The sequence below is a fragment of the Chelon labrosus genome (genome assembly GCF_963514085.1).
Source record: "Chelon labrosus genome assembly, chromosome: 6".
NCBI lineage: Eukaryota > Metazoa > Chordata > Actinopteri > Mugiliformes > Mugilidae > Chelon > Chelon labrosus.
In genome coordinates this window covers 28,078,645-28,103,802 of record NC_140342.1, presented here as the reverse complement: position 1 = coordinate 28,103,802, position 25,158 = coordinate 28,078,645, and the positions used below count along the sequence as shown (strand labels likewise).

The 25,158-nt window shown below is 42.9% G+C and overlaps 1 protein-coding gene across 1 annotated transcript in view; it reads left to right on the top strand.

Moving 5' to 3' along the window:
- Positions 1-25,158, top strand: part of adcy8 (adenylate cyclase 8 (brain)) — a gene marked incomplete at its 3' end in the record, with an annotated part of 86,457 nt that overhangs the window by 33,490 nt on the left and 27,809 nt on the right. Inside the window, exons 2-7 of the mRNA XM_084546560.1 lie at positions 768-917; positions 9,927-10,057; positions 10,204-10,315; positions 12,132-12,259; positions 15,889-16,047; positions 18,276-18,546. Of these exons, the coding sequence (XP_084402686.1) occupies positions 768-917; positions 9,927-10,057; positions 10,204-10,315; positions 12,132-12,259; positions 15,889-16,047; positions 18,276-18,546 (951 nt within the window). The remainder of the gene's footprint in view (positions 1-767; positions 918-9,926; positions 10,058-10,203; positions 10,316-12,131; positions 12,260-15,888; positions 16,048-18,275; positions 18,547-25,158) is intronic.

Here is a 25,158-nt window from a genome sequence, read left to right as displayed (position 1 = left end):
GTCTTTTTAGTTCAGACTCCACATGTTTGAACAATTTGTTGTTAACGTCTTCTCATTTTCTCCTCTTCCTCCCCTGCTTTCTTGTCGTCTTCTTCCTCACTCTTCTCCTCTTTCATCTCTTCCTCCTGATCTTCATCTGCTTCTCATCCATCCATCCGAAATCCTTCCTCCTTCCATCTTCTACTCTCCTCCTCCTTTACATCCTCCTCTTCCTTCCTTCCATCCTCTTCCTCATTCTCCCCATACTCCTCTTCCCTCTCATCCTCCTCTTCCTTCCTGTCCTAATCCTCTTTTCTTTTTCTTCTTCATCCTCTTCCTCCTATTCTCTTCTTCTCCTCCTTCATCTCCTCCACCTTTCTTCTTCTTCTTCTCCTCTTCTTCCTCTTCTTCCTTCCTTTTCTTCTCCTTCATCTCATCCTTTTCCTCCTAATCATCTCTTCCCTTGTCACCTTTTTCCTTCTCCTTTTTCTACTCTCCCTCCTTCCCCATCTTCATCTCCTTCTCCTCATCCTCTTTTCTCTCTTCCTCCTTCCATCTTCTACTCATCTCCTCCTTTACCTCCTCCTCTCCCTCTCACAATCCTCTTCTTCCTTCTGCTCCTCCTCCTTCTTCTCCCCATCCTCTTTCTCATTCATCCCCCCTTCCCTAACTCCTCCTCCTCTTCTCTTCTTCTCCTCTTTCATCTACTCCTCCATCTATCCCCACTCAGGAGATAAACAGATGTGTTTTACTTGACGTCTCTGTCCCGTCTCTCTGTGTGTTTTCAGGTGGCAGCTCAGGCCGTGTTGTTCATGTGCATGAACACCGCTGGGATATTCATCAGCTACCTGTCGGACCGGGCCCAGCGCCAGGCCTTCCTGGAGACGAGGCGCTGCATCGAAGCCCGACTGAGACTGGAGACGGAGAACCAGAGACAGGTGAGTCCATGACTGGACATTACTAATCACAACTTCTGTGTTTTTTTTGTTTTTTTTTCTCCCACAGTTGAAAGACGTTAGGTTAACTGGATTCTGAATTGGCTGAAGGTTGCCTTGTCTTCCTTGTCTTCTCCTAGAGTTGGTCTCCTGTAGCTTCCTAAAGTCTGTCCTTGTCTTCCTTGTCTTCTCCTAGAGCTGGTCTCCTGTGTCTTCCTAAAGTCTGTCCTTGTCTTCCTTGTCTTCTCCTAGAGTTGGTCTCCTGTGTCTTCCTAAAGTCTTTCCTTGTCTTCCTTGTCTTCTCCTAGAGCTGGTCTCCTGTGTCTTCCTAAAGTCTGTCCTTGTCTTCCTTGTCTTCTCCTAGAGCTGGTCTCCTGTGTCTTCCTAAAGTCTGTCCTTGTCTTCCTTGTCTTCTCCTAGAGTTGGTCTCCTGTAGCTTCCTAAAGTCTGTCCTTGTCTTCCTTGTCTTCTCCTAGAGTTGGTCTCCTGTGTCTTCCTAAAGTCTGTCCTTGTCTTCCTTGTCTTCTCCTAGAGTGGACTGGATTCAGTCCAATAAATCTTTCTGTCAAAGTTAATGTAGTGTGGAGAGGGTAGCTGGTACCTTGTGTTCTCTACTCCAGAAATGTTCTGGTCATCCAACGCTGCCATAAACTCCCTAACCCTCTCTGGAAGATGTTTCTCCTTGACGCTGTCTCCAGGAAACTTTTCTCTTCTTTTAAACGTTCAGTGTTTGTTGTTGTTGTTTGGGTGCAGCCTTTGACTGAGTGGACTCCATGGATTCTGTTTACATGATCAACTACTACCACCTCACCACACATCCACATTACACTAGGTACTGATCAAGAACTTCCACACAGGAGACATCTCCTTCCTCTTCTTTGATTTTTAGAAGCTTTGACACTAGCCAACCAACATTAAAACAGAAGAAGAAGAGGTTTTGATGCTATAGGGACATGGTTTTGGTTTACGTCAGACCTAACTATAAAACATCAGACTTAGCTGAAGCCTGATACCGATCCAAGTCTTCAGTTCTCTTCTGGGGAGTTGAGTTTTTATCTAACCCTCAAACTCTCATGATTAGAGTCTGTTATTGAGCAGATACTCACCTGTAGATGAAGGAATCTGTTTCTCCAATTAAATCGTTCTCCGTTTGAGTTTTTCTTTGCCCTTCTGATCCGATATTTATCTTTTAATATTCAGTATCGGCCAATCCCACCTCTGATCTGATCTTAAATAATGAAATGTTTATTCCCAACGGACGTGATCAGTCACATGATTTTTATTGTTGTTGTTTTTCTTCCTCTTCTTCTTGTGTGTTTTTGGCAGCTTTGATGCTAGCCAAACAACATTAAAACAGAAGAAGAAGAAGATGTTCTGACGCTGCAGGGACATGGTTTCAGTTCATGTCAGAACAAAAATAAATTAACTAGAAAAGATCTCGTTTGGCTGAAGCCTGAGTCTGATCCGATCATTTTAAAAATGACTGGATCGGCCCCGATACTGACCAGGACATCTCTAGTTGGAGTTGACTCGTTTTAGTGCGACGTTTGGCTGGTTTATTGGTCGCTTTGTGGTGAAGAGTGAGCTCTAATATCATCTAACAACAGCAGCATGTCTGCAGCGGAGGATAATCACACTTGCGTCAGGCTTTTAATTTAAACAGGAACATGTTTTTAGATCAGTGAAATTAAACAGATATTGGACGGTAACCTCCAGGTGACCTTCGGGCTCCGCTGGTCCAGAGGCAGACAGACAGACAGTGAGATGCAGATGTGCAAATAAAACGTCTCCTGACTTCCTGTTTACGACGAAGGAGGCTAAAGCAGCTGATGGACTCCTGCTAACAGCACCGGCTGTCGGGCTAACGAGTCCTCCGGGAGGAGGAGAACACGGACGCTGCATCGATCACACGTGTCCTAAACAAGACAACACACGGTCTGAGTCAGAGTGTTCACAAACACAAGCCGTCCAGCTATTACACACCGTGAGACAGAGGGCTCTGTTTAGAAGCCACAGAAAAGCTTTTTAGCGGCCGCCGTGTTTCCTGGAAGGCTGTGAGAAGCTACGGGACGTGGAGGTAATGGCGCCCCGAGCTGGACGCCCTAATGTTGGCCAATCAGGGAGTGTTCTCGAGACCACAGTGGCAAGGGAACGCGTTCTAGTTGTTGTTGTGATCTGAAGCCAAGATGTTAATGGATCAAATGAAAATGAATTTCCTGTCAGCTGTAAACTTCTATCAAAGAGTCCAAATACAATGTTTGGCTGTTATATCTGCTTATAGAGACTGGAAGTGTTCGTACAGCCATAACATTATGACCACCTTCCTAATATTGTGCAGGTCTCTCTTGTGGTGACTCATCAGAGAATGGACATGGGCCTTCTGAGGGTGTCCTGTTGTTAGTGGGGGGTCTTTGAGGGGAGGGGCCTCTGTGGATCATCCCACAGATACTTGATCAGTTTGGGATCTAGTGAATTTGGAGGCCAGGTCAACACCTTGTGCTGTTCTTCATGTTTTTTTTTTAGTTGTTCCTAAACTGTTTTTGTGTGTGTGTCTGTGTCAGGCTGCATCCTGCTGGGGATGGCTGCTGCCATCAAGGAGTGTCATTGCTATGGGGTGGGGGTGTCTGGTCTGGTCTAGGTGGGTGCTACATGTCTAAGTAACATCCACACCAATGAATGCCAGGTCCAGAAGTTTCCCAGCAGAACATTGAACTGTCACAAGATGGTTTAAATGTTATTCACTTCTCCTGTCATAATGTTGTGGCTGATCAGTGTAGGTAAATGGTTCACCTGTTTATTCTGATAGATTTTAACTGTTTAAGCTCCACTGTCTCGTCCTGTCCTAGATAGATGAGGTCCTGTGGAATTAAGCACTAGTGATGGGGCGGGGGGGAGGGGGTCCCGTCCTGAGTAATGAAACCGATGTTAAAGACGATGAGCTGCGTTCCACTAGATGAGACGAACCCACTGGGGTGTGAAACTATCCAAAGAGAAGCCGTTAAGCTCCGTGATGAGACATTTAATGGTTTAAAGCTAAAAGAAAAACCCAACCTTTTGGTTTCTCCATGTTTGAGCGTAGATCAGCTCCAGATCAAACTCTTTTTATTTCAGCTTTTAAACAAAGTGTTTCCTGGTGAACCTTGAACACGACGATGAATGAAGACAGCAGTCGTCAGTGAGCCGGCTGGATGTTAATGCCGTTAACTGTCCCATATCGCTCTGAAATCATTCAAACTAAACCAATATAGCACAGATGGAGATTCAGTTTCATTAAAAATGTGTTGACTTTTTTAAAGATTTCCTGGAAAGCACTTTTCAAATCAGTTTTTAACGAATTTAGAAGCAGGCACATAAACTGGGAGATAATTAAAACAATAAAACACCCAAGTACAGATAAAAACTCTTAATTAAAACTAATTAAAACCAGGAAAGACTTTGGGATAGATAGAGTTTAACAGCTGCAGATGCAACAGCTCGATCCTCCCTCCTCTTCAGGATCTGTTCTACTGGGACGACTAGACGATGGGGCTTATGTGGTTGTAGGAGATTAGTATTCCTAAAGATTCTTATCACAAAGAGTTGCTCCTAGTGGCTAAATTTTAAGATAATTCTTAGAATCATGATGTTTTCTAAGAATGTCCCCTCAAAGTTCAGAGTAGATCCTGGTGAAGATAAAAGATGAGCTGCAGCGTTTTGCAGGAACTCGTGGAGAGGAAGGACAAAAATGACTTTAAACAAGATCCTCAGCTGGAGGAAACCGGCGTGCAGTTCTAAAGAAACGTTCATAAAAAGAAAACATTCAAATAAAACTCTGTCTAAACCAGGACACACCCACTCGGCTGGCCTGATTTCCTCGGTCAGATCGTTCCACAGCCTGGAGACTGAATTTAAGGTTATTTTAAACAACCTTTAAATACGTATGTACGTTCTGTGTTAATAATGAAATCATGTTGACAAGTTGTGCATCAGCATTTTTTATTTCATCTGCATTAGGCCTGTTTTGCATTGTGCAAAATATAAATTTAATTAAAAACTGGTTGTTTATTAGTAGAAATCTCATGAATATTTATGTTTATATTACGTGTGGATTGGTGATATAAATTCGTTTTTTAGTCCGTCTTCGTCTGAACACGAACAATTACAAAAAACAAAATTAAAAGGTTTTAAAAAGGATCCTGCTTGGGGGAAAAAATACATATTCAACAGGATTTAGTTTTTGTTCTCAAATAAATAATAAAATAAGTGGTCAGTAAATTGCCACAAAACCAAATGAACTAATAGGCACTTTTATTTAAAACATAAATGGAACGGCATCACTTCTAGTCCTCGTCAGTAAAATGAGCATTCAGGTCCAGGTCCAGGTTCAGGTCCAGGTTCAGGCTGCATGGTTCTTCTGCTCCACAGGTCAACATTCAACAATCTTCTCTTTAAATTTTATTTTTTGTAGATTCATGAAACTCAGATGTTTCTTTGACTCAAAGGAAACTTTAGGCGTCTTTCACAAATCGTCCAAAAACAGACCCAGACCTACCCCAGAATTCAGTCTGGACTATAAAAAGAAAATAGTTATAGATACGATGGTATAGCCACGATGGTATCATCATCATCATCATCATCAATTGAGTTGAAATGAATAGTCTAATCCATGCATAGATAAGAAACCTGACTGGAAATAAATGTTCAAATAAACACTCACCAGAAATTCAGGAGCTTCTACTGGAACTTATAGATAAAAAACGATAGTAGTGATGCTGCAGTGTTTTGTCTGATGCAGTGTGAGGTTTCATTAGTAAACGTGGATTGACAGCAGTCAGCTCCTCACAGCTTCACATTCTCAGTCTGGATCCAAGACGACTGTAAAAATCCACATTTGTTGCAGTGACTCACAGTGGAGCACCAGACCCTGCAGCGTTTGGTTGCCAAGCATTAGCAACGCTCCACTGACATGTTTGTCTGTCTGGACCTTCATACTCAACTCAACACAACACAACAACGCAAACACCTGCTCTCCTCCGACACACTATTTTCACTATTTACTACTATCTAATCTACTATGACTTAGATTATTGTCAGTTTCTAAACAAAGACCTCTTTTTGGACAGATTATTCTTTTGATGACGACCGTAACACAATAAAGTATTAAGTTTTTAATCCTCATATCAACATGTGAGTGCAAATGTAGCAAATGTATGTAGATAATTTTGTCTCAGGTTGTTTCTTTGTCTAATTCTGCTCGTTTTTTGTTTTGTTTTTGCTTCTTCTGCTTCTCTTGCCATGTTCGGGCATATTACCGCCCTCTGGAGGGTAAAATCACTTATTACGGCCGCACTTGCGATTCTGCTTGCTTTCCAGTGTGTTCCTGGAGCTTTGATTGCTTCCTGTTTTCTTTTTGCAATTTAATAACAAAATATTTAACTTGGGATTTTTGTAGCTAATGCGCTATTAACACAAACTAATCACGTGTTTTTTTTTATTACGCTTATCAACATCTCTTGTGGTGGGAATTGCTTTCTTCTTCTGCTTCTTTTGGGATTTTCGATGATACAGGGCGTATTACTTCCCTCCACAGGATAAAATCACGTACGACTACTGCACTTTAGACTCTGCTTGCTTTCCACAGTCTTACGTCTGCTTTGTAGCCTGTCGTAGTCAGACTCGATCAGAATCAGAGTCTGGTAACATTTCAGCATGAGGCGTGTTTCAATCAAAACAGAGAACTAAAACACCTCTGCATCAGCTGGATCATCCTCCAACCAATCAGAGTCATTTTAAACTAGATTCATGTTACTCTTCTGTCCATCACCAAGTAACAAACTATTTATGGTCTGGATGTCGGTCTGGTTTCCAGGCTACAACCTCACTGTGATGCGCGTTAGTCATGCGTTTTCAAAAAATAAATAAATAAAATTAACGGCGCTTAAACTTCAACAGCCTTAATTGTATTAATTAAAGATGTGAAGTGTAACAGTTGTGTTTTATAGCTTAATTTAATTATCTAATCACTGAAGTTGTTAAATGTTGAATATTTAAATGGAGCAGAATGGTTTTATTTTACACATCGGAGGCAAAACAAATGTGCAAATATAATACTTGAGCTCACGTCTGCTGCCGTACTAACCAGAGGTTTGTGGTAAACATCATTGTTTAACGACATGCTGCATTATTTAAAGGAGGCCTCACAGCGTAACACGTGGCTTTGAAGCAGTTCAAACTGTTTTCTCTCGGCGTGATTGTGTCCTTGAGACGAAAGGAGGTGACGTCCCACCACCGCCGAGCTGCTTCTTCATTCAGCCTCGCTCCGTCTCGTTGCTATTATCCGTCCTCACCCTCTCTCTCTCTCTCTCTCTCTGCCTCTACTTGTGCTCGAGGTTTGAAGAGCCTCTCCAGAGCTCTCAGACGGCGTCATGCAGCTTCACCGAGGACACATGAGGCTGCATTTTTTATTTTTTAATGGAAAACTGTGCAGTAGTCATATTCACATGAAGTGCACACAAATATACCTTTTGTTTTTAGTATTCTTTTATTGCATCCTGTCCAGAAAATCTAATTACAGAACTTTAAGAATACACCGATACAGCCACAACATTATGACCACTGCCAGGAGAAGTAAATAACATTTAAACCATCTTGTGACAGTTCAGTGTTCTGCTGGGAAACTTCTGGACCTGGCATTCATTGGTGTGGATGTTACTTAGACATGTAGCACCCACCTAGACCAGACCAGACACCCCCACCCCATAGCAATGACACTCCTTGATGGCAGGATGCAGCCTGACACAGACACACACACAAATGATGTTCATAATGTTATGGCTGATCGGTGTATATCTTTAAAGATGAAGTAAAACCCATTCACCATAGAAATAAAGTTTTTGCTTCAGGTGCTAACCCTCAAAGCCAGATCAACTTCATTCACCTTCATATACTTTTTTGTTGTGTAAAGTTTATCTAGAGTCTCTCTGTTGGGAACTGATTCTGCTCCTGCAAAGAGTCTGCTGGGCCAATCAGATCATTTGGGGGTGTGGCTTAACGTGGTGATGGACAGAAGAGTAACAGTAGTCATACACACCTCTGATTGGTTGGAGGACTATCCAGTTGATGCGGAGGTATTTTTTATTTCTTTGTATCCAAATTTTGAGCTAGGCTACGCTAGGCTAGGCTAGGCTAGGCTAGGCTACAGTCTGCACATCAAAAGGCCAAAAATGTTTATTCTTTGTTGGAGAATTATCGAATAAATGATTGTTCGGCTAAAATGTGACAAAGCCTGGAAGTCAGACTCAAATGTTGATGCCTCCGTTAACGCGTTGCTCTGATTGGCTGGAGGTTGATCCAATAGTGTGCACAGTTGCTGCTGCTGTTGTCTTTGATCTCTGACCTTTGACAGGAAGAAACAAAGTCTAACATCATCATCATCATCATCATCATCATCATCATCCTAATCATCATCCTCCACTAACCTCAGTCAGTTCCAGTTACTTTCCCCCCCAGGTGTCGTTTAGCACCTGTCACAAACTCCCAGCATGCCTTTCACCTCACACACTAAATAATCAAACACACCAATAATCCGGAGCGTGCACAGCTGCTGGAGAATGTGAGCATTTGTGACGGCAGGATGTTGAACGCGGGTCAAAATAAACCTCGGCGTCCTGAAGAGAGACGGATTAAAGCCGACCCCTGATATGAAGGAGCAGAAAGAAGTCATGTGACTCTCCAATCTGTCAGCTTTACTCCGAGAGAGGCTTTAGGACGCACAGACTGGTCTCGTCTGGTTTCTGTCCAGTTATTAGACATTTAAAAAAAATAATAAATGCTGCAGGGTTTCTGATCGTGAACATGCCGATGTCATGGTTTCTGGTTGCTTCTAATGTATTCAGTATCTGAAGGAGGCGGTTGCTTGGCGCTGGTGAACATCCCAGAGGCCAAAATAATCAAAATAAATAAAATAAATAAAAATACAGAGGGACGCTGCTTTGCTCCCACTCCAAATCTGTCTCTGCTTTTGCCAAGTGGCACTGCGTCAGCACAAAAACTACAAGACTGTGTTGTTGTGTTGTGTTGTTGTGTTGTGTTGTTGTGTTGTGTTGTTGTGTTGTGTTGTGTTTGTGGGCCTAGAGGATTTGGAGGCTCCTGCTCGAGGAGCTTAGACTGAAATTATTTCATACGGGATCTTGTTCATACATGCTGTATTTCTGGGCTAACTCTCTGACTTGTGCATCTGTTTAATTTCCTCTTTGTCGTCAATGTTCATCACTTAATTCTTCCAGTTTTTATTATCATAAACATTTTTGAATTCTATAAAACTTCTTTAAAAAAGGAGAAACAAACTGTGGGATCAGATGATCAGAGTTTCTTCAAGACGTTTCAAATAGGTTCTTCAGACATCTTCTACAAACTCTACTCGTCCATTTGCTCTTGTTTCCGCTTTGTTTTTTTTTGTTTTTTTGATAAACCATAAACCTTCAGTCGTCATAAAATGTTTGTTTTAAATCCAGGACAGTGACACAACACCAGGACAAGAATCCAGACTGGTGTCTTACATTTCATTTGTTCCACTTCTCAGACTCTTTATTGTTAATTGTGGTAACTTTGTGCTTATTGTAGCAGAGGATCTAATCAAAGATCTAGTCAGTATTTATCACATAGATCCAAAAAGAACAAAGCTGAAACAAGAGCAACTCGACTTGTAGAGTTTGTAGAAGATGTTTCATTCAAGTCTTCAGGTCTAAAAGACTGGTGGATGTGGGCGTTGTCCACCCTTCATATTTAAACCCCAACCCACCACAAGTCTTTTAGACCTGAAGACTTGGATGAAACATCTTCTGGAAACCCTACAAGTCCAGTTGCTCTTACATCTTCAACATCTTCAACATCAAGGACTGAGAAACCTTCAGACGTGCTAAAATGTTTGATTTAACCTTCCTGTCGTCCACCAGGCCAAATCTGACACTACTTGGATAAGTGAGTCCTGCTGCTTAAAGGTTCATTAATCACGTTTCTCTTCCACCCCTGCAGGAGAGACTGGTGTTATCAGTCTTGCCACGTTTTGTAGTTTTGGAAATGATCAACGACATGACAAATGTAGAGGACGAACACCTCCAGCATCAGTTCCACAGAATCTACATCCACCGCTACGAGAATGTCAGGTGAGCGGCCGATGGTTTTCTCCTGCTGCCACTGACTAATCGAGACAATGCTTCGTAAAACATGCAACAAGTAAAATCTGTGTTACAAGTGCTTTTTCACAGCTGACCTGGATATTATTAAAGTGACATTTCCGTATTTTATTCAGCATTCTTTTCGCAGATGTCAAAGGCTTCACTAACCTCTCCACGACGCTGTCAGCGCAGGAGCTGGTGCGAATGTTGAACGAACTCTTTGCACGCTTCGACCGCCTCGCACATGTAAGTCATACCAGCTGTCCAGTCAATATTATTTATGGGTTTAGATCTGTCCCCTGTCAAACATCTAGGGTGTCTGCAGCAGAGATTTAGGATAAGTGGCAAATAACCGGCATGTATCAACCTTTTTAAATGTTTGTTTTCAAGTTTGACTGAAATTACCTCTTCATTTACATTCGAGTCCAATGGTGATACGCTTTAGGTTTTAGACTGTAAAAAAAAAAAATGGAATTAATAAGAGTTTGATTTTCATTTTAAAAAGCAGAGAACTAAAGCAGAAGAAGTAGTAGTTTCCATCAGTCAGTGATTTCAAATCTTTTCTGTTGGTCTAAACAGAGCATGGACATGACTCTGGAACAATATTCAGATGTAATTATAGACTTTCTGACTCAATGTATCTGGTCATCTGAATTTCTCTCTGAATCTGGAGAAGAACCAGGTTTATTTAGAGCTGAACACAATGATCCAAGGACCAGAGAGACCTGGAAACTTCCTGGTTCATTCAAGGAAAATATGAAATCGGACGTAGCCTATACATGGCGCCTTTACCTGTGGTTTTATATACAACACTAGAGGAGGAAATTAAGCAAACTTTTTGCCTAGAGCCCCAATAAACTGTAGACGTGCCTCTTACCTTCTAGACACCAACTAGCCCGCTGTGGCTCCATCTAGATTTCATTATGGGGCGTGTTTTCATGGATTAAGAGAAAACTGCACTTTAGACTCTGCTTGCTTTCCACAGCGTTACTTTTGCTTTGAAGCCTGTCGTAGTCAGATTCGATCAGAATCAGAGTCTGGTAACATTTCATTATGAGGCGTGTTTCAACCAAAACAGAGGAAAGACATACCTCTGCATCAACTGGACAGTCCTCTAACCAATCAGAGACATTTTAAACTAATTCAATGCCACGGTGCTCAGGTGACGTGTTCTGTCCGTCACCACATTAAGCCCCGCCCATATTATGTGATTGGCCTAGCAGATCTTTGCAGGGTTAGGCTTAGACCTAGACTCCAGACCAAACTTTTCTCCACAAAATAATTGTTCTAGTCCAGTTGCCTATGTTCACATCTTCCCATGTTGTAACCAGAATCTCAAGAGTTCTATTTAAATCAATGCAGCCAGCAAAGTGTCCATTCCTGCTTATTTCTGATTACTTTCAGTCAAACTTCAAAAACAAAAAACATGAAAACATTTAAAATATTCCTGATTAAAACCATTTTGTGCCACTCTGCAGAGTCAGAATAACACATGAGACAAAAATGATCCTTTAAAAGCCTGGGGTTTGATTAAAGCTACTCATTTAAAGTTAAAAGAAATCTGTAAGCTCCTGGCGCTGTCAGGTATTGATTCTACCAAACTGTTTTTAAAAAGACTGATTGTTTTTAATTGGTCTGGAGCAAAATAAATAAATAAATGATATACAGCTCCAAATCAAAGCATCGTTTCTGATTCAGACTGTGTTCCACGCGGAGGCAGATTGTGATATGGCTGAAAAATAAAACCTGCACCAACATGTTCATATGAAAGGCAGCGAGGCCACACTCTGCTGCTCGCTGGTTGTTGTTTTCTTCCGTTTTTCTGCTGAAAGCTGAATAAAGATGCTCCAGCAGCCGGATAAATATTTCATTCAGTCCGAAGAGTGAATATCTGACTCCACAGTCACTCGGCTGATGTTCAGCATCTCAGACGGTCATGCTTGGCCGGTCAGAAAATGAATGCAGAGATAACCCGATACATTTCATTACTCCTGTTTCCTGTTAGAAGTCTAACTCGAGTGTTACCTCTCTGTCTCTGTCTGTGTCGACTGGTCTGATGCAGGAGCACCACTGTCTACGAATAAAGATCCTGGGAGACTGTTACTACTGCGTGTCCGGTCTACCTGAGCCCAGGCAGGACCACGCCCACTGCTGCGTGGAGATGGGCCTCAGCATGATCAAAACCATCAGGTACCACGTCTGAGGTTACTTTTATATCTGGAGACGAGTCTGATCTGAGAAAAGAAGAATATCACCGACTACTGACTGACTCTTTAGCCTGAAACTTAAAGCTAGAGCGCAGAGCAACCCAGGCTCAAGGACAGGACCTTAATGAAAACAAAACTCGAGTATAGTTTCAAATAGATCAGGAGGAGCTGGCTGGAGAAAAAGGCTGCACCTGGAGCAAAGAAAGAAAAGAAGGTTAATCATGAAGGAAATAGGCAACAATAGCTGGTTGTAGTGTTACTACCATGGGGGTAAAGCGAAGAACTGGTGGGAGAGTGGAAAGTCCTTAAGTAGGGTTCAGCTTGATTGGATGATGAGAAGCAGGTGAGCTGACAGCCCAGCTCCATCATAACGACCAGTAACAGGTCAACTCTGCACACCTGAGGCAAAAAAAGAAACACAAAGCCAAACCAATAGAGGCCGACAAGTCGCCAGCGATAAATGGAAATATTAAAAACTGTTTATACGGTATAAGGCACATAGAAATTAAATAAAGTATCAGCAAATAAACTGAATCTATAGTAAATCGTTGACTTTGAATCTACCTTCGCTAGCTCGTTTCTTCTGGGTTTTGACTGGCTCTCTTTAAATAACTGTAAATCTACACTGGTCTAAAAGTAAAGAGCACCAAGATCAGATTTGATGAATGAACTCACATCTCCAAGTTCAGATCAGTTACATTCATATCAGCAGCCATTTTAAACTGAGACCACTAATGTTTTAGTTTCTCTCATCTTGACGGGTAGTTTTAAAGTTTATGTAAACTCCAGACAGATTCAACTCACGTCTTGTTCGTTCAGAAGTTTAACATTTATTTTATCTATGCCGTTTAGAGAGGAGGAAATTAAAGTTTGATCCATCAAAAACAGCCTCTTTGGAATTCATTCATTCCTGGCAGAGAAACTGGTTCTAAAATCCACCCATCCTTTACGCTTGTGGTGCCAGTACTTCTGCTGACATTGTAGTACCGTGGTTTAATCACCATTTTATAGTAATAGTTCTGTTTAATTAAAAAAGCCTCTGTATTTCCCAGTATTCATATCATATCACCCCTCCTCCTCCTCCTCCTCCTCCTCATTTATCACTTTTTTTCAGCTCAGAACTTAAAGACATGAGTTAAATGAACAGCGTTACATCAACACGGCTTTAAGTGCAGCTTTCAGGGTCTTTACCGACCAGCCCCTTGATCACCAGACGCAGGACAACACGGACTTTGTTTAATGAATTAAACCTCTTTCCTGCAAATGTGTCGGATCACTGCAACTTTAGAGAAATAGTCTCAAAGAACAAAGCGGCCTCTCTCTTACCCCGGAGGGACCGGACGACTGGGCCGTTATCTGCACATTTCTTTTATCTTGTTTCTCTTCTAAAAAGCCTCCCTGCAATATTTGCATTTGTAAGAAGTCGCCTCCAGCTGCGTTCCTACTGAATATCACTAACAAATAATTCATGCAGTCACAGGGTTCAGCCAGATCAGGGCGTCCTGCTGCATCCCTGAGAGGAGACAACTAATACTTTCACCCAGGGTGGTTTAGAAGTTACAAAGCAGGACGTGTGCAGCAGAAATAAAGTTCTACAAGTAGCCAGTTTGCAGGTTCTTCCCAGAGAGAAGAGTTTTCACGTTGTCGCTGCAGCATTTTGACCCCATTGCATCGCTTTCAGCGTGACACTGAAGCGGGAGAGGACGGCGGACGCTAAGAGGAAGAACAAGGGGATTAGTGACGGATAAGCTGTGAGATTTGTGCCGTATACTGTGACTGTTAGGTCTGTAGGGTGACAACGTGACCACAGTGTTGCTTCTGTTAAGGTGGAAATGCTCCGTTGAAAGGTTGACCTGTCTTCTTAAGGACAGATAAACCTTTTTTAAGAATAAGCTGGAGAGAAACCGACCTGTTGATGTACAGATGGTTAGCTCTAGCATTTCACGACTGTGTATATAAAAATCAAGGAGGATACCTAGAAGATTCATGGAGAGTAGTTTTGGAGCTCAGTGTGGAGTCTCTGGCCTGAACTCGTGGCTGAATCAAAAGTGGTCAAAGAGGAGGAGCGTGAGTGGAGCTTAAGCCCCGCATAATTTTAAGCCTTGATGTAATCTGAACAGATGAGTAAATCCTCCGTGTAGAGTTGTAATGAATTGAGACATTAGCTACAGAAACCAAAACTGTTGGTTTTGGCACCAGGCTGTAAATATGGACGTCAATGGTGATTGACCATAGACAGTGTAAAGATGGACGGTGGAGCTGCTCCTCTAAAGTGAAGCCAAATCAAGTAGAGCTCCCCCTGGTGTCTGGCTGCAGTATAGGTCATAAGCTCCGCCCCCTCAATGTTAGTGGGCGGGACTTGGGCTGAAATAAAACACGAGAATACACGTTAAATCATTTTGTCAAGGATGGTTTCTGTTATTTTGGACAGTTAATATAATGTTGATGAATGTTCAAGTTAAGTTTTAGTTATTTGACGCTATATAAACAGGATGTGACATAATTGCGACCACCAGTTGCCAAGACTCTGGCTTCAAAGTTGCAAGATGCTGTTGCCCGTATCCCCGGGAAAGTTTGGCCAATGAGAGGAAGTGGAGACGTATTGTCCATATTTCTATACAGTCTATGACATTGACTCATTGTTGGTAGAGAGCCTCTAGTGGACAATAGAGGAACTGCAGCTGTGAGACTTCAGCCTTAGTTTTCAGTTTAGGTTAACAGTGTCTCTATTTCTAATGTTGGGAACTGATTCTGCTCCTGCAAAGACCTTACGGACCAATCAGATTGTTTGGGGGCGGAGCTTAATGTAGTGATGGACAGGAGAGTAACAGTAGTCGTAGTAGAGTTGAATTCATTCAAAATAAAATCTCTACCATCAGAGACGTGAGATGTTTAGAGTCCTGATACTGAAAGAAAAACAACGTGGCTGCTTTAAGTGCTGCTGTTGACCTCTGACCTCTGATAAGGAGGAGATGAACTCCCCATCATGGTCAACAAAGTCTCACATCATCATCATCATCATCATCATCATCCTCTTCCTCGTCCTCCTGGTCTCCACTAACCTCAGTCAGCTCCAGTTAATTTCCACCCCAGGTGTCGTTCAGCAGTCCACTGACTTTAAGCACCTGTCACAAACTCCCAGCATGCCTTTCACCTCACATTCATCACTGCTGTTATGAAGCATGAAATGAGACCGGGAGGCAGGAATGGGCGTGACAGCCCCCGTCTGCTCCTCGCAGACCTGTTTTTTATCGTTCCTGCTCTGACTGCGTCCGGGATAATAAAGTATGAAATGAGAAACAAATGTATTAACGAGGATCGGAGAATGGGCTGCAGCTGTTTTGTTGCGTTCATTTCTTGGTGGATTTATGGGACAACGTTGTTATCAGTGTTCAGCTTCACCAAAGGTTAATTTCATGTGTTTTAATTATTTGCAGATTTAATTCACACAGACGATGAGTCAACCCTGGAGTATTTTTAGACTCAATGCCAAACAACAGGAAGCATTAAATAAATAGTTAAATTTGAAAACGTACCAGAAGATAAATATATATTTTTTGTTCCTCTTTCTTTCTTTCTTTCTTTCTTTCTTTCTTTCTTTCTTTCTTCCAGATACGTGAGATCACGCACGAAACACGACATCGACATGCGCATCGGGATCCACTCGGGCTCGGTGCTGTGCGGCGTGCTGGGACTCAGGAAGTGGCAGTTTGATGTCTGGTCCTGGGACGTCGACATCGCCAACAAGCTGGAGTCTGGAGGCATCCCAGGGTGAGGAAACTACAGAGATTATATAGGGGTATCTTTTAGTTTTCTTTTAACAGCCCAACGCCAAATATGTCACATCTGATAGATGTGGGTGCTCCACATCATCAATACTTACTCCGAAAAACCTGTTGTATTCATTGTGGAGTAATCCATGCACTGCCAGTAGCTTTTGGCAGCCATTTCCAAAGTGGCCGTTGTCACGCACTTTCCATTTTCCAGAATCTTGCATATGCTATACATTGTGTTATAGTAAAAGTTGAAAAGTTGTGGATGAAATGTGAAACAGCAGGTGTATGTATGGTCATTCACCTCAGTAGTTATTGTAGGTTTCAGGGCTTCAAGGTTTTTAATGTCAATCCAAAACATGAGCTACAAGAGGATAAATCATAAATCTAAAAAAGATCAATAAAAATGAAATAAATCTCAGAGCAAGGATAAAAAACAGCTGTGTAATATATTAATATTAATGTGTGTAACTATACACATAATGCATTTTATGATACCACTATTCCAGTTTTTAATTTGTCATCATAAATTATGCATTCATTAATTCCGTAATTTAGGATGATGTTCACTTCGTAATCTTTTCCTTAATTTTCGCCAACACAGTGAAATGACTATCATAACCTACAATTTAACAATTCAGAGAATAAATTCAGAGACACAAACATTTTCTTTTTTCAGTCCATGTTCAGAGGCTGTTTTGTTTGTTTCAACCAAAAGGCCAAAATTAAAGGACATGAAAAGGATCCTGTTGTTTTAGCTTTGGTCCTTTAATCTATAAAACCAGAAAGAGAAGTAAAGGAGAAACCAGTGGTTATTAGATTCAAATAAAAGCAGAAGAAGAAGAAGTAGTTTCCATCACTGATGTCAGATCTTTTCTGTTGGTCTAAACGGAGCATGGACATGACTCTGGAACAATATTCAGATGTAATTTTAGACTTTCTGACTCAAGGTATCTGGTCATCTGAATTAATCTCTGAATCTGGAGAAGAACCAGGTTTATTTAGAGCTGAACACAATGATCCATGGACCAGAGAGACCTGGACCAGTGAGTCCTGGACCAGAGAGACCTGGACCAGTGGTCACCATGGAGACTGCTTCCTGGACCAGAGAGACCTGGACCAGTGGTCACCATGGAGACTGCTTCCTGGACCAGAGAGACCTGGACCAGTGGTCACCATGGAGACTACTTCCTGGACCAGAGAGACCTGGACCAGTGGTCACCATGGAGACTACTTCCTGGACCAGAGAGACCTGGACCAGTGGAGTCACCATGGAAACTATTTCCTGCTTTAGTCACAAAGAATACAGCTGTTTTTTGACTTGTTGCCCTTTTATTTTATTATATCACCTTAGTAGAAAGAATTAAGTCTAATATTATCTTCCTCTTTTTAGTTTTCTTTTTGTTTTTGGATTTAAAAATGAAAATCAAGTAACAGTTGTTTTTGCAGTTTTGATTTCTGGTTTTAAAAGTAAACTTTACAGAACATTTTTTTTTCTAAAATCAAAAGAATCATTTATGTTTGCATTTTGTTTAAAGGTCCTTTGACCACCTATATTTGACTATTAGTTGATAGTTCAGGCTTCAGAGGATTTAATAGTTGCAGCTGCATACTGTGGACAAACCAAGCTGCAGTTTCTCTTCAGTATTCTGAAGACCTCACGGTGGTTCGGCCTCCCCCCCGCTCATCAAACACCTTCTAATAAGTGCTGGAACTCAGTCGACGTGACCTTTGCATCCAGTCCCTGACCTGACAGGGTTTCACACCTGCACTCTCTCTGATTGGCTGAACGTGTCTCTGAAATCACCTGCTTTGGGTTTATGGGTGGAAACCTGCAAAGTCTGTCTCTGTGAGATTCAACTGGATATTTGTGAACTTCCCTCGGGAGGATTCTGTTCGATTCTGGTTCCGATTTGATATGAAACCTTCAACTCTGAGAACAGAGAGGTGAGAAGTTACAAGGAAAACCTGATTAAATGTCTGTAGAGGTGTTTTGATGCAGAACAGGACGGCTCTCTGAGAATTTAATGAGTCTGGAGAGACACACTCACAGGATTTAAAGAAATGACCACTCCAGTCCAATGACAATGGATAAACCAACCATATGTTTCCTGAAGACATCTACGGGGATTGATCCACTTTTGGAGCCAGCCTCTAGTGGCAGTTAGAGGAACTGTGGTTGTTGTGGCGTCTGTTGTTATAATAATAAACTAAAATGTGTTTCAGGAGGATCCACATCTCCAAAGCTGCGTTGGACTGTCTGAACGGCGACTACGAGGTGGAGGAGGGTCACGGGAAGGACCGCAACGACTTCCTCCGACGCCACAACATCGAGACGTACCTGATCAAGCAGCCGGAGGAGAGCCTGCTCACCCTGCCGGAGGACATCATGAAGGAGGCGGTCAGCTCGGCCGACCGCCGGGCCAGCAGCGCCACCTTCAACGAGGCCTCCTGGAGCCCCGAGCTCCCCTTCGACAACATCGTGGGGAAGCAGAACGTAAGTCCCGGCCCGCCGCAGCCTGTGGTTCAGGTCAATGTGCTCTGTAATCACACGGTGAGAGAACGTCTGTCTGCAGCAAACCTGTCCTGCAGCTCAAAGCAAATTTTAGGAATGAGAACCAATGTTTTCTTTGAGGGAATATCTTCAAAGTTTGTCAAACCAATTGAAAAATGTAGAATAATCAGGTTTTAAAAATAAGACTCACTGCAGGATAGTTTCTGAAGACGGCGCTTTCTTTTCTTTTTCTAGTTTTTTGTTTTAGTTTTTTTATTTATTGCAGTGCATGGGATCTCCTCAGTTGTCTCGCCTGTTGGTTGTTGCTTTGTTTTGTCTTTACTTTGTTTTCCTTGGGACGGATGGAGAGAGTGTGTTGCCGTAGTAACGTGCCACTGACGAGCTTCTGATTGCGTGGTCCGTTCAAGCGTCCTCCCCGTGTCTCCTCCATTTGTCCGTCTCCACAAATCGACGGTGTGAACACTGATCTGGTCTCTAGAGTCCAGGTTAGAGTCCAGGTGTGAACACTGATCTGGTCTCTAGAGTCCAGGTTAGAGTCCAGGTGTGAACACTGATCTGGTCTCTAGAGTCCAGGTTAGAGTCCAGGTGTGAACACTGATCTGGTCTCTAGAGTCCAGGTTAGAGTCCAGGTGTGAACACTGATCTGGTCTCTAGAGTCCAAGTTAGAGTCCAGATGTGAACACTGATCTGGTCTCTAGAGTCCAGGTTAAACAGTTCCAGGTGTGAACACTGATCTGGTGTCAGTCCACATGTGGAGGTGGTCTGGGACACATGTGACCTCCTTCCTTTGGTAGTGTGAACACACAATGAGTCCTGGGTCACATTAAAGACCACCTACTCAACAGGGCTGATCTGAGGAAGAGGAGTTTAACTCCTTCATTCAACCACTAGTAGAAATGATCACATGAATCAGTGATGTCTGTTCATTAGTAATGAGAGCCTTTTAAAAGATTCTGGTCTTGGAGCTGAGAACTAAACTAAACTAGAAACTGATCTGAACTAGAATCAACTCAGGAGAGACATTACTCTGAGGATGGAAGATTCCTTCCTTCCTTCCTTCCTTTCTCTTTTCCTTCCCTCCTAGATTCCTTCCTTCCTTCCTAGGTTACTTCTTTCCATCCTTCACTTCTTCCTCCTTCCTAGGTTCCTTCCTTCCTTCCTCCCTTCCTTCTTTCCTTTCTCTTTTCCTTCCTCCCTTCCTCCCTCCCTTCCTTCCTCCCTTTCTCTTTTCCTTGCTTCCGTCCTTCCTCCCTTCCTCCCTTCCTTCCTTCCTCCCTTCCTTCCTTTCTCTTTTCCTTCCTTCCTTCCTTTCTTTCTTCCTTCCTTCCTTCCTTCCTTCCTTCCTTCCTTCCTTTCTCTTTTCCTTCCTTCCTTCCTCCCTTTCTTCCTTCCTTCTTTCCTTTCTCTTTTCCTTCCTCCCTTCCTCCCTTCCTTCCTCCCTTCCTCCCTCCCTTTCTTCCTTCCTTCTTTCCTTTCTCTTTTCCTTCCTCCCTTCCTTCCTTCCTTCCTCCCTTCCTCCCTTCCTTCCTTCCTTCCTTCCTTCCTTTCTCTTTTCCTTCCTTCCTTCCTCCCTTCCTCCCTCCCTCCCTTCCTCCCTTTCTCTTTTCCTTCCTTCCTTCCTTCCTCCCTCCCTTCCTCCTTCTTCCCTCCCTTCCTCCCTTCCTCCCATCCTCCCTTGCTCCCCCCCTACCTCCCTCCTTTCCTCCCTTCCTCCCTTCCTTCCTCCCTTCCTCCCTTCCTCTTCCTTCCATCCTTGCTTCCTCCCTTCCTTCCTTCCTTAAATAAATCAGATCTTAACATGTGAGAGTCTTTCCATCTGGTTCCAACATCTGGATCATGTCTCCAAGTCAACAAGCAGCTGTTGATGGTTCTGATCCAGCGGTAGGTAGAGATCCATTAGAGACAGCAGCTGCTACAATATTCTACTGACCTATTGTAGAATAAAACTATTAATATCCTTCCATGTGTCTGTATATCAAAATAAATGAACACCAAGAGGATATCTGCTTTATTTCCATGTCTGTGGTGTGCAGCAGATCTGATCCAGGATCAGGTTTCTTTACTCTCTTCTAGTAAAACGTTGGTCCAGAGTCACAGTCTTGTACGTGGAAGATTCTCAATCAAAGACATGCCATCATGCATAACAGCTCAGGGGGGGGGGGGGCAAGCTGCATATTGAGACCACATTTGCATCCAGAGATTGATTTGAGGGGACGAGCTGTTGCGTCCCGCACTGCTGGCCAGCGCCCAGCACCAAAAACATGGCGCCTGCCTGGAACTCGGAGTTCTTCCACCAGAACAAAACAACCGACTGTTGACTCCCTACGACCTGCTGCTACCGCTGCAGGATGATAAACGTCACCGTCTTTTTTTATTTCAGTTGTTCCTAAAGTGTTTTTGTGTGTGTGTCTGTGTCAGGCTGCATCCTGCTGGGGATGGCTGCTGCCATCAAGGAGTGTCATTGCTATGGGGTGGGGGTGCCTGGTCTGGTCTAGGTGGGTGCTACATGTCTAAGTAACATCCACACCAATGAATGCCAGGTCCAGAAGTTTCCCAGCAGAACACTGAACTGTCACAAAATGTTTGATGTTATTAATTTATCCTGCACAAAGGCGGTTGTTTGTTTGTTTTTTTGTCACACCGTCCTGATTATTAACCCCGTTAATTTATAAAAATGACATTTATTGTCCCGTCTGTTGATGAACCTCGTGCACCGTGAAGCGTATCTCTGCTCCCCCCGTGGTTTCGTTTGGTGCAGCTACGAGGCGTCGGTGAACTCTGCGCTACCTCTTGTGCGTGCGTACCAGCATCTGTGCAGCTTATAGCGTTAAATGCAACATTTGAATTCAGAGGAATGTTATTTATTTATTTATTTAAAGTGTCACTTCCTTTGTTTGTGGCGAATTAAAAAGAAAATCCTGTCAGGACAATTCACCGAGCGTCTCTTTGCACATCAAAGGCTCCTCTGAGGAGATTTGAAGTGTCTTTTATGTCGTCGCTTGGTGAGGCTCTAAACCCGACTTCTCTCTCTCTCTGGGGGGGTGGGTGTTCTGTCCTCCAGCGCCCCCCACCCCCCGGCCCTCCACTCGTGTTGGTTGGATTCAGCTTTCAGCATCACTGGCTTCATGATAAAGCTGAATATTAGGAGGGAGTGAAATAGAGAGAAATATTCAGTGTGGACATGTTATTTAGTTATACAGGAAACTGTTTTGATTTGACTGCAGTGAAGGAGGTTTTGATCTTAAATACAGGAATAAGTCGAGGTTCGTTATCGCTGTCATCTCCCAGCTGTACATGTCTGAGCCCCTGGCTGGATCCCAGGCTGTGGATGGTCGTTGTCTATGACAAGCTTTGAAATCCTTCTCCCAGGTCTCTGAGGTCTCTGCTGGACCCGCTGAATGAATCTGTCTTTACCGCTTTCATGCTTCACCGTGTACCTGCATGGCTCCCATGATGCACTGCACGGTCACGGTGCTTTTCACCTGCAAGGAGCTCGAGTGTTGCCTCAGAAGATCCAGTTAATGCTGGAGACAGGCGCTTCACTCCTCTGCACTCGGTATTTCAAGTTTAAAACCAGAAAAGAAAGTTTTCTGTAACGGCTTGTCCTGCGAAAGGTCGCGGGTTGGGTGGAGCCTGTCCCAGCTGTCATTGGGTGAGAGACGGGGTGTCTTTGGACAGTGGGAGGCAACCCCACTCCATAGCAATGACACTCCTTGATGGCAGCAGCCATCCCCAGCAGGATGCAGCCACAAAAACACTTTAGGAACAACTAAAAAAAAAACATGAAGAACAGCACAAAGTGTTGACCTGGCCTCCAAATTCACTAGATCCCAAGCTGATCAAGTATCTGTGGGATGATCCACAGAGGCCCCTCCCCTCAAAGGCCCCACCACAGGACACCCTTAGAAGACCCATGTCCATTCTCTGATGATTATTAGGATACCAACCAGTGTTGATCAGATCACATGGTTGATATTGTTCTTAATGTTTACAGCAGCTCTTTCAATCTTCTTACTTAAGTATCTCTCAGGTTTCCTCCAGCCTGTCCCACTAGCTGTCAAGACGTTTCACTCCATACTCCAGCGTTGTTCCACTTTCTTCTTTTGCCCCGGAGCTGGTGTGTTTGTGGTTTACATAACCTCCTGCTTTCAATCCTTTGAAGAGCACCGCTTCCAAACAAGACGCGCCGCAGTGAAATACACTTTCTGCCTCGGAGTATCCGTTGATCTGTCACACGAGCAGACATGTGAGACATCCAGCACGTTAAAAAAATAAATAAAAATCCTCTGACAAGTGTTCACGCTGCCCCAAACCAACCCCCCAACCCCCCCACCCCGTCCTTCCTCCTTCCTCCACTTGCCCTTTTCCTGGCATCATATGTTGGCATTTCCAACAGACCAATGTGTTCTGTTACTCATATGTTTCCTATATGTACTACTACTATACCACTGCCCCCGTACAGCCCGCTCTGCTCCGGGATACATCACAGCATAAAGGAGAGAAATGCCAGAGATGCGAGCATGTGCCCTTTAGGTTGTAATCCTCCCTCGGGGACATGCACGCCAAAAACAATCACAACATCAGGGTGCTCAGCTCTGCTCTCTGGAGGCTGAGGGCAGGTGTCTTATTGAGGTTATAAAGTCGTCTTTTGAAGTATTAGATTCACCTTTCAGATATGGAGTCTCTTTATTTACCCTGCTGTGTCGGTGCATAGGCTTGCTTTTATTTTGAAGTGCAGATCCTGGTGTCAGGCTGAATTACAGAGGAAAAGACAGTATAAAGCACAGAATGTAATGGGTTTGAATACTTGGAGCTTCTGGAAAGAAGGGAAGGACTTGTGTCAAATAGACAAGCAAAGAAAGAAAATGTCTTCGTGCATTTCACAAAACATGTTCTGCAAAAACTTCACCAGCAAATATAAATATAGAGCTGTAAACGTTTAAATATTATCAATGCCTTCAATCTGCAAATGAACTGTGTGTGTCTTCAGATTATTTGAATTGACAAGCTAATAAAAAGCAAAAAGAAATCATAAGATCAGGATGTTAATATTAAAAACTTATCTCCACACCACTGACAAGCTGCATACATTAATAACTTCAAAAGTAATTAAAGGGCAGTTCAATCTCAACTATCCAGCTTAAAGTCCAGGTGTGAACACACCCTGGACGCATTTACCTTCTCCCCAAGTCAACAAACAGCTGTTCATGGTTCTGAAACAACGCTAGGTAGAGACCTGCTTATTTACAGACAGACAAACTGAGATCAGATCTCAAGTGCTGGCTGGGGACGCATGTGGAGACACATTTGAATTTAAATATCCGGTGTGAACACGGGAACGTAGAGATGGACAGGTGTGATCAGATCGCCCAGGATGGGTGTTAATTCAAAAAAGTTGCTAGAGCTGAGGCGGGGTAATTCAAGAAGAGTACAATAAAAATAATTCACCAATGAGGATGGAGGAAACGATCAGACAGAAAACAAGAAACAGGAAGTAAGCAAAACAGAAGAAACCTTCAAAATAAAACACGTGAACTAAATTTCATTTCATTTCCAACAAACACTGTCAAATTAACGAAGATGTTTTCCTGTATTGCAAATATCTATAAATTGCTGTTAATTGTGGTCACTATGGCAACAAAGCTCCCATAGAGGAGTGGCATTATCTTCCTTTATCCATAGCAGAATCGATTTCCAATATAAGTGGAAAGTACAGATAAATAAGGCTGGCCTACAATAAGTGTTTCAGATCAGATGGTATCAGAGCGTTTAGTATTTTCAGGAGCGTTGACGTTAACGCTGGAAGCCTTGTGGCGTCAGCTCACATTGCTTAGTGCTTAAGAGCAACATCTGCCACCAGAACCCACCGTGTGCATCTGAATTTGTTCCCGGCAGGGTCGAGCCGGGTTGCGAGTTTGAGATTTCTTCTGAATCAATTTGATAATAAGGTCCACGTGTCATCGGCATAACTTGACCCTCGGAGCGCGTTCAGTTGAAGTGGTGGATGCCCGTCCAATTGTCCTCGTTATAATGAAGCTGGCGTATTTAGTGCGGCCGCCACAGATATGTTAATCATTTGACACGTAGGCCATGCGTTTTCATTTATATGCAAGAGAGTTTTTTTTTTTTATTCTGAGTCCGCTCGTCTTCACTGCGTGCTGTTAACAAAGATGGCTGAAAACACATTCAGGTCTCAGTGCTCTGTTGTGTCTGATTCTTGTTAATTTCTCAATATTGTAAATGTTGTTTTATGGTTGATCCATGTTTTATTACTGCTTAAAATTCCACAAGAAACTTTAGGTGCAGCTGATGTTATTTAAGATCATTTTATTTCCTGTGTCACTTTCCTGTCTCAAGGCTCAGAATCTGTGATTTGTGACTGACAAACCCTCTAAACCGCCATCATTTATAATCACCTGGTATTAAAATGTGTCCCCAGCCTCCACTTGAGATCTGATCTCAGTTTTTACTGTATGTAAATAAATACCAACATCATTTGGGGGTAGTAGGGTACTTTAAATAGCGAGTGTCTCTAATGGCTTTCTAGATGCTGTTTCTGAACCAAGAACAGCGCTGTTTGTGTGTCTGTCATGT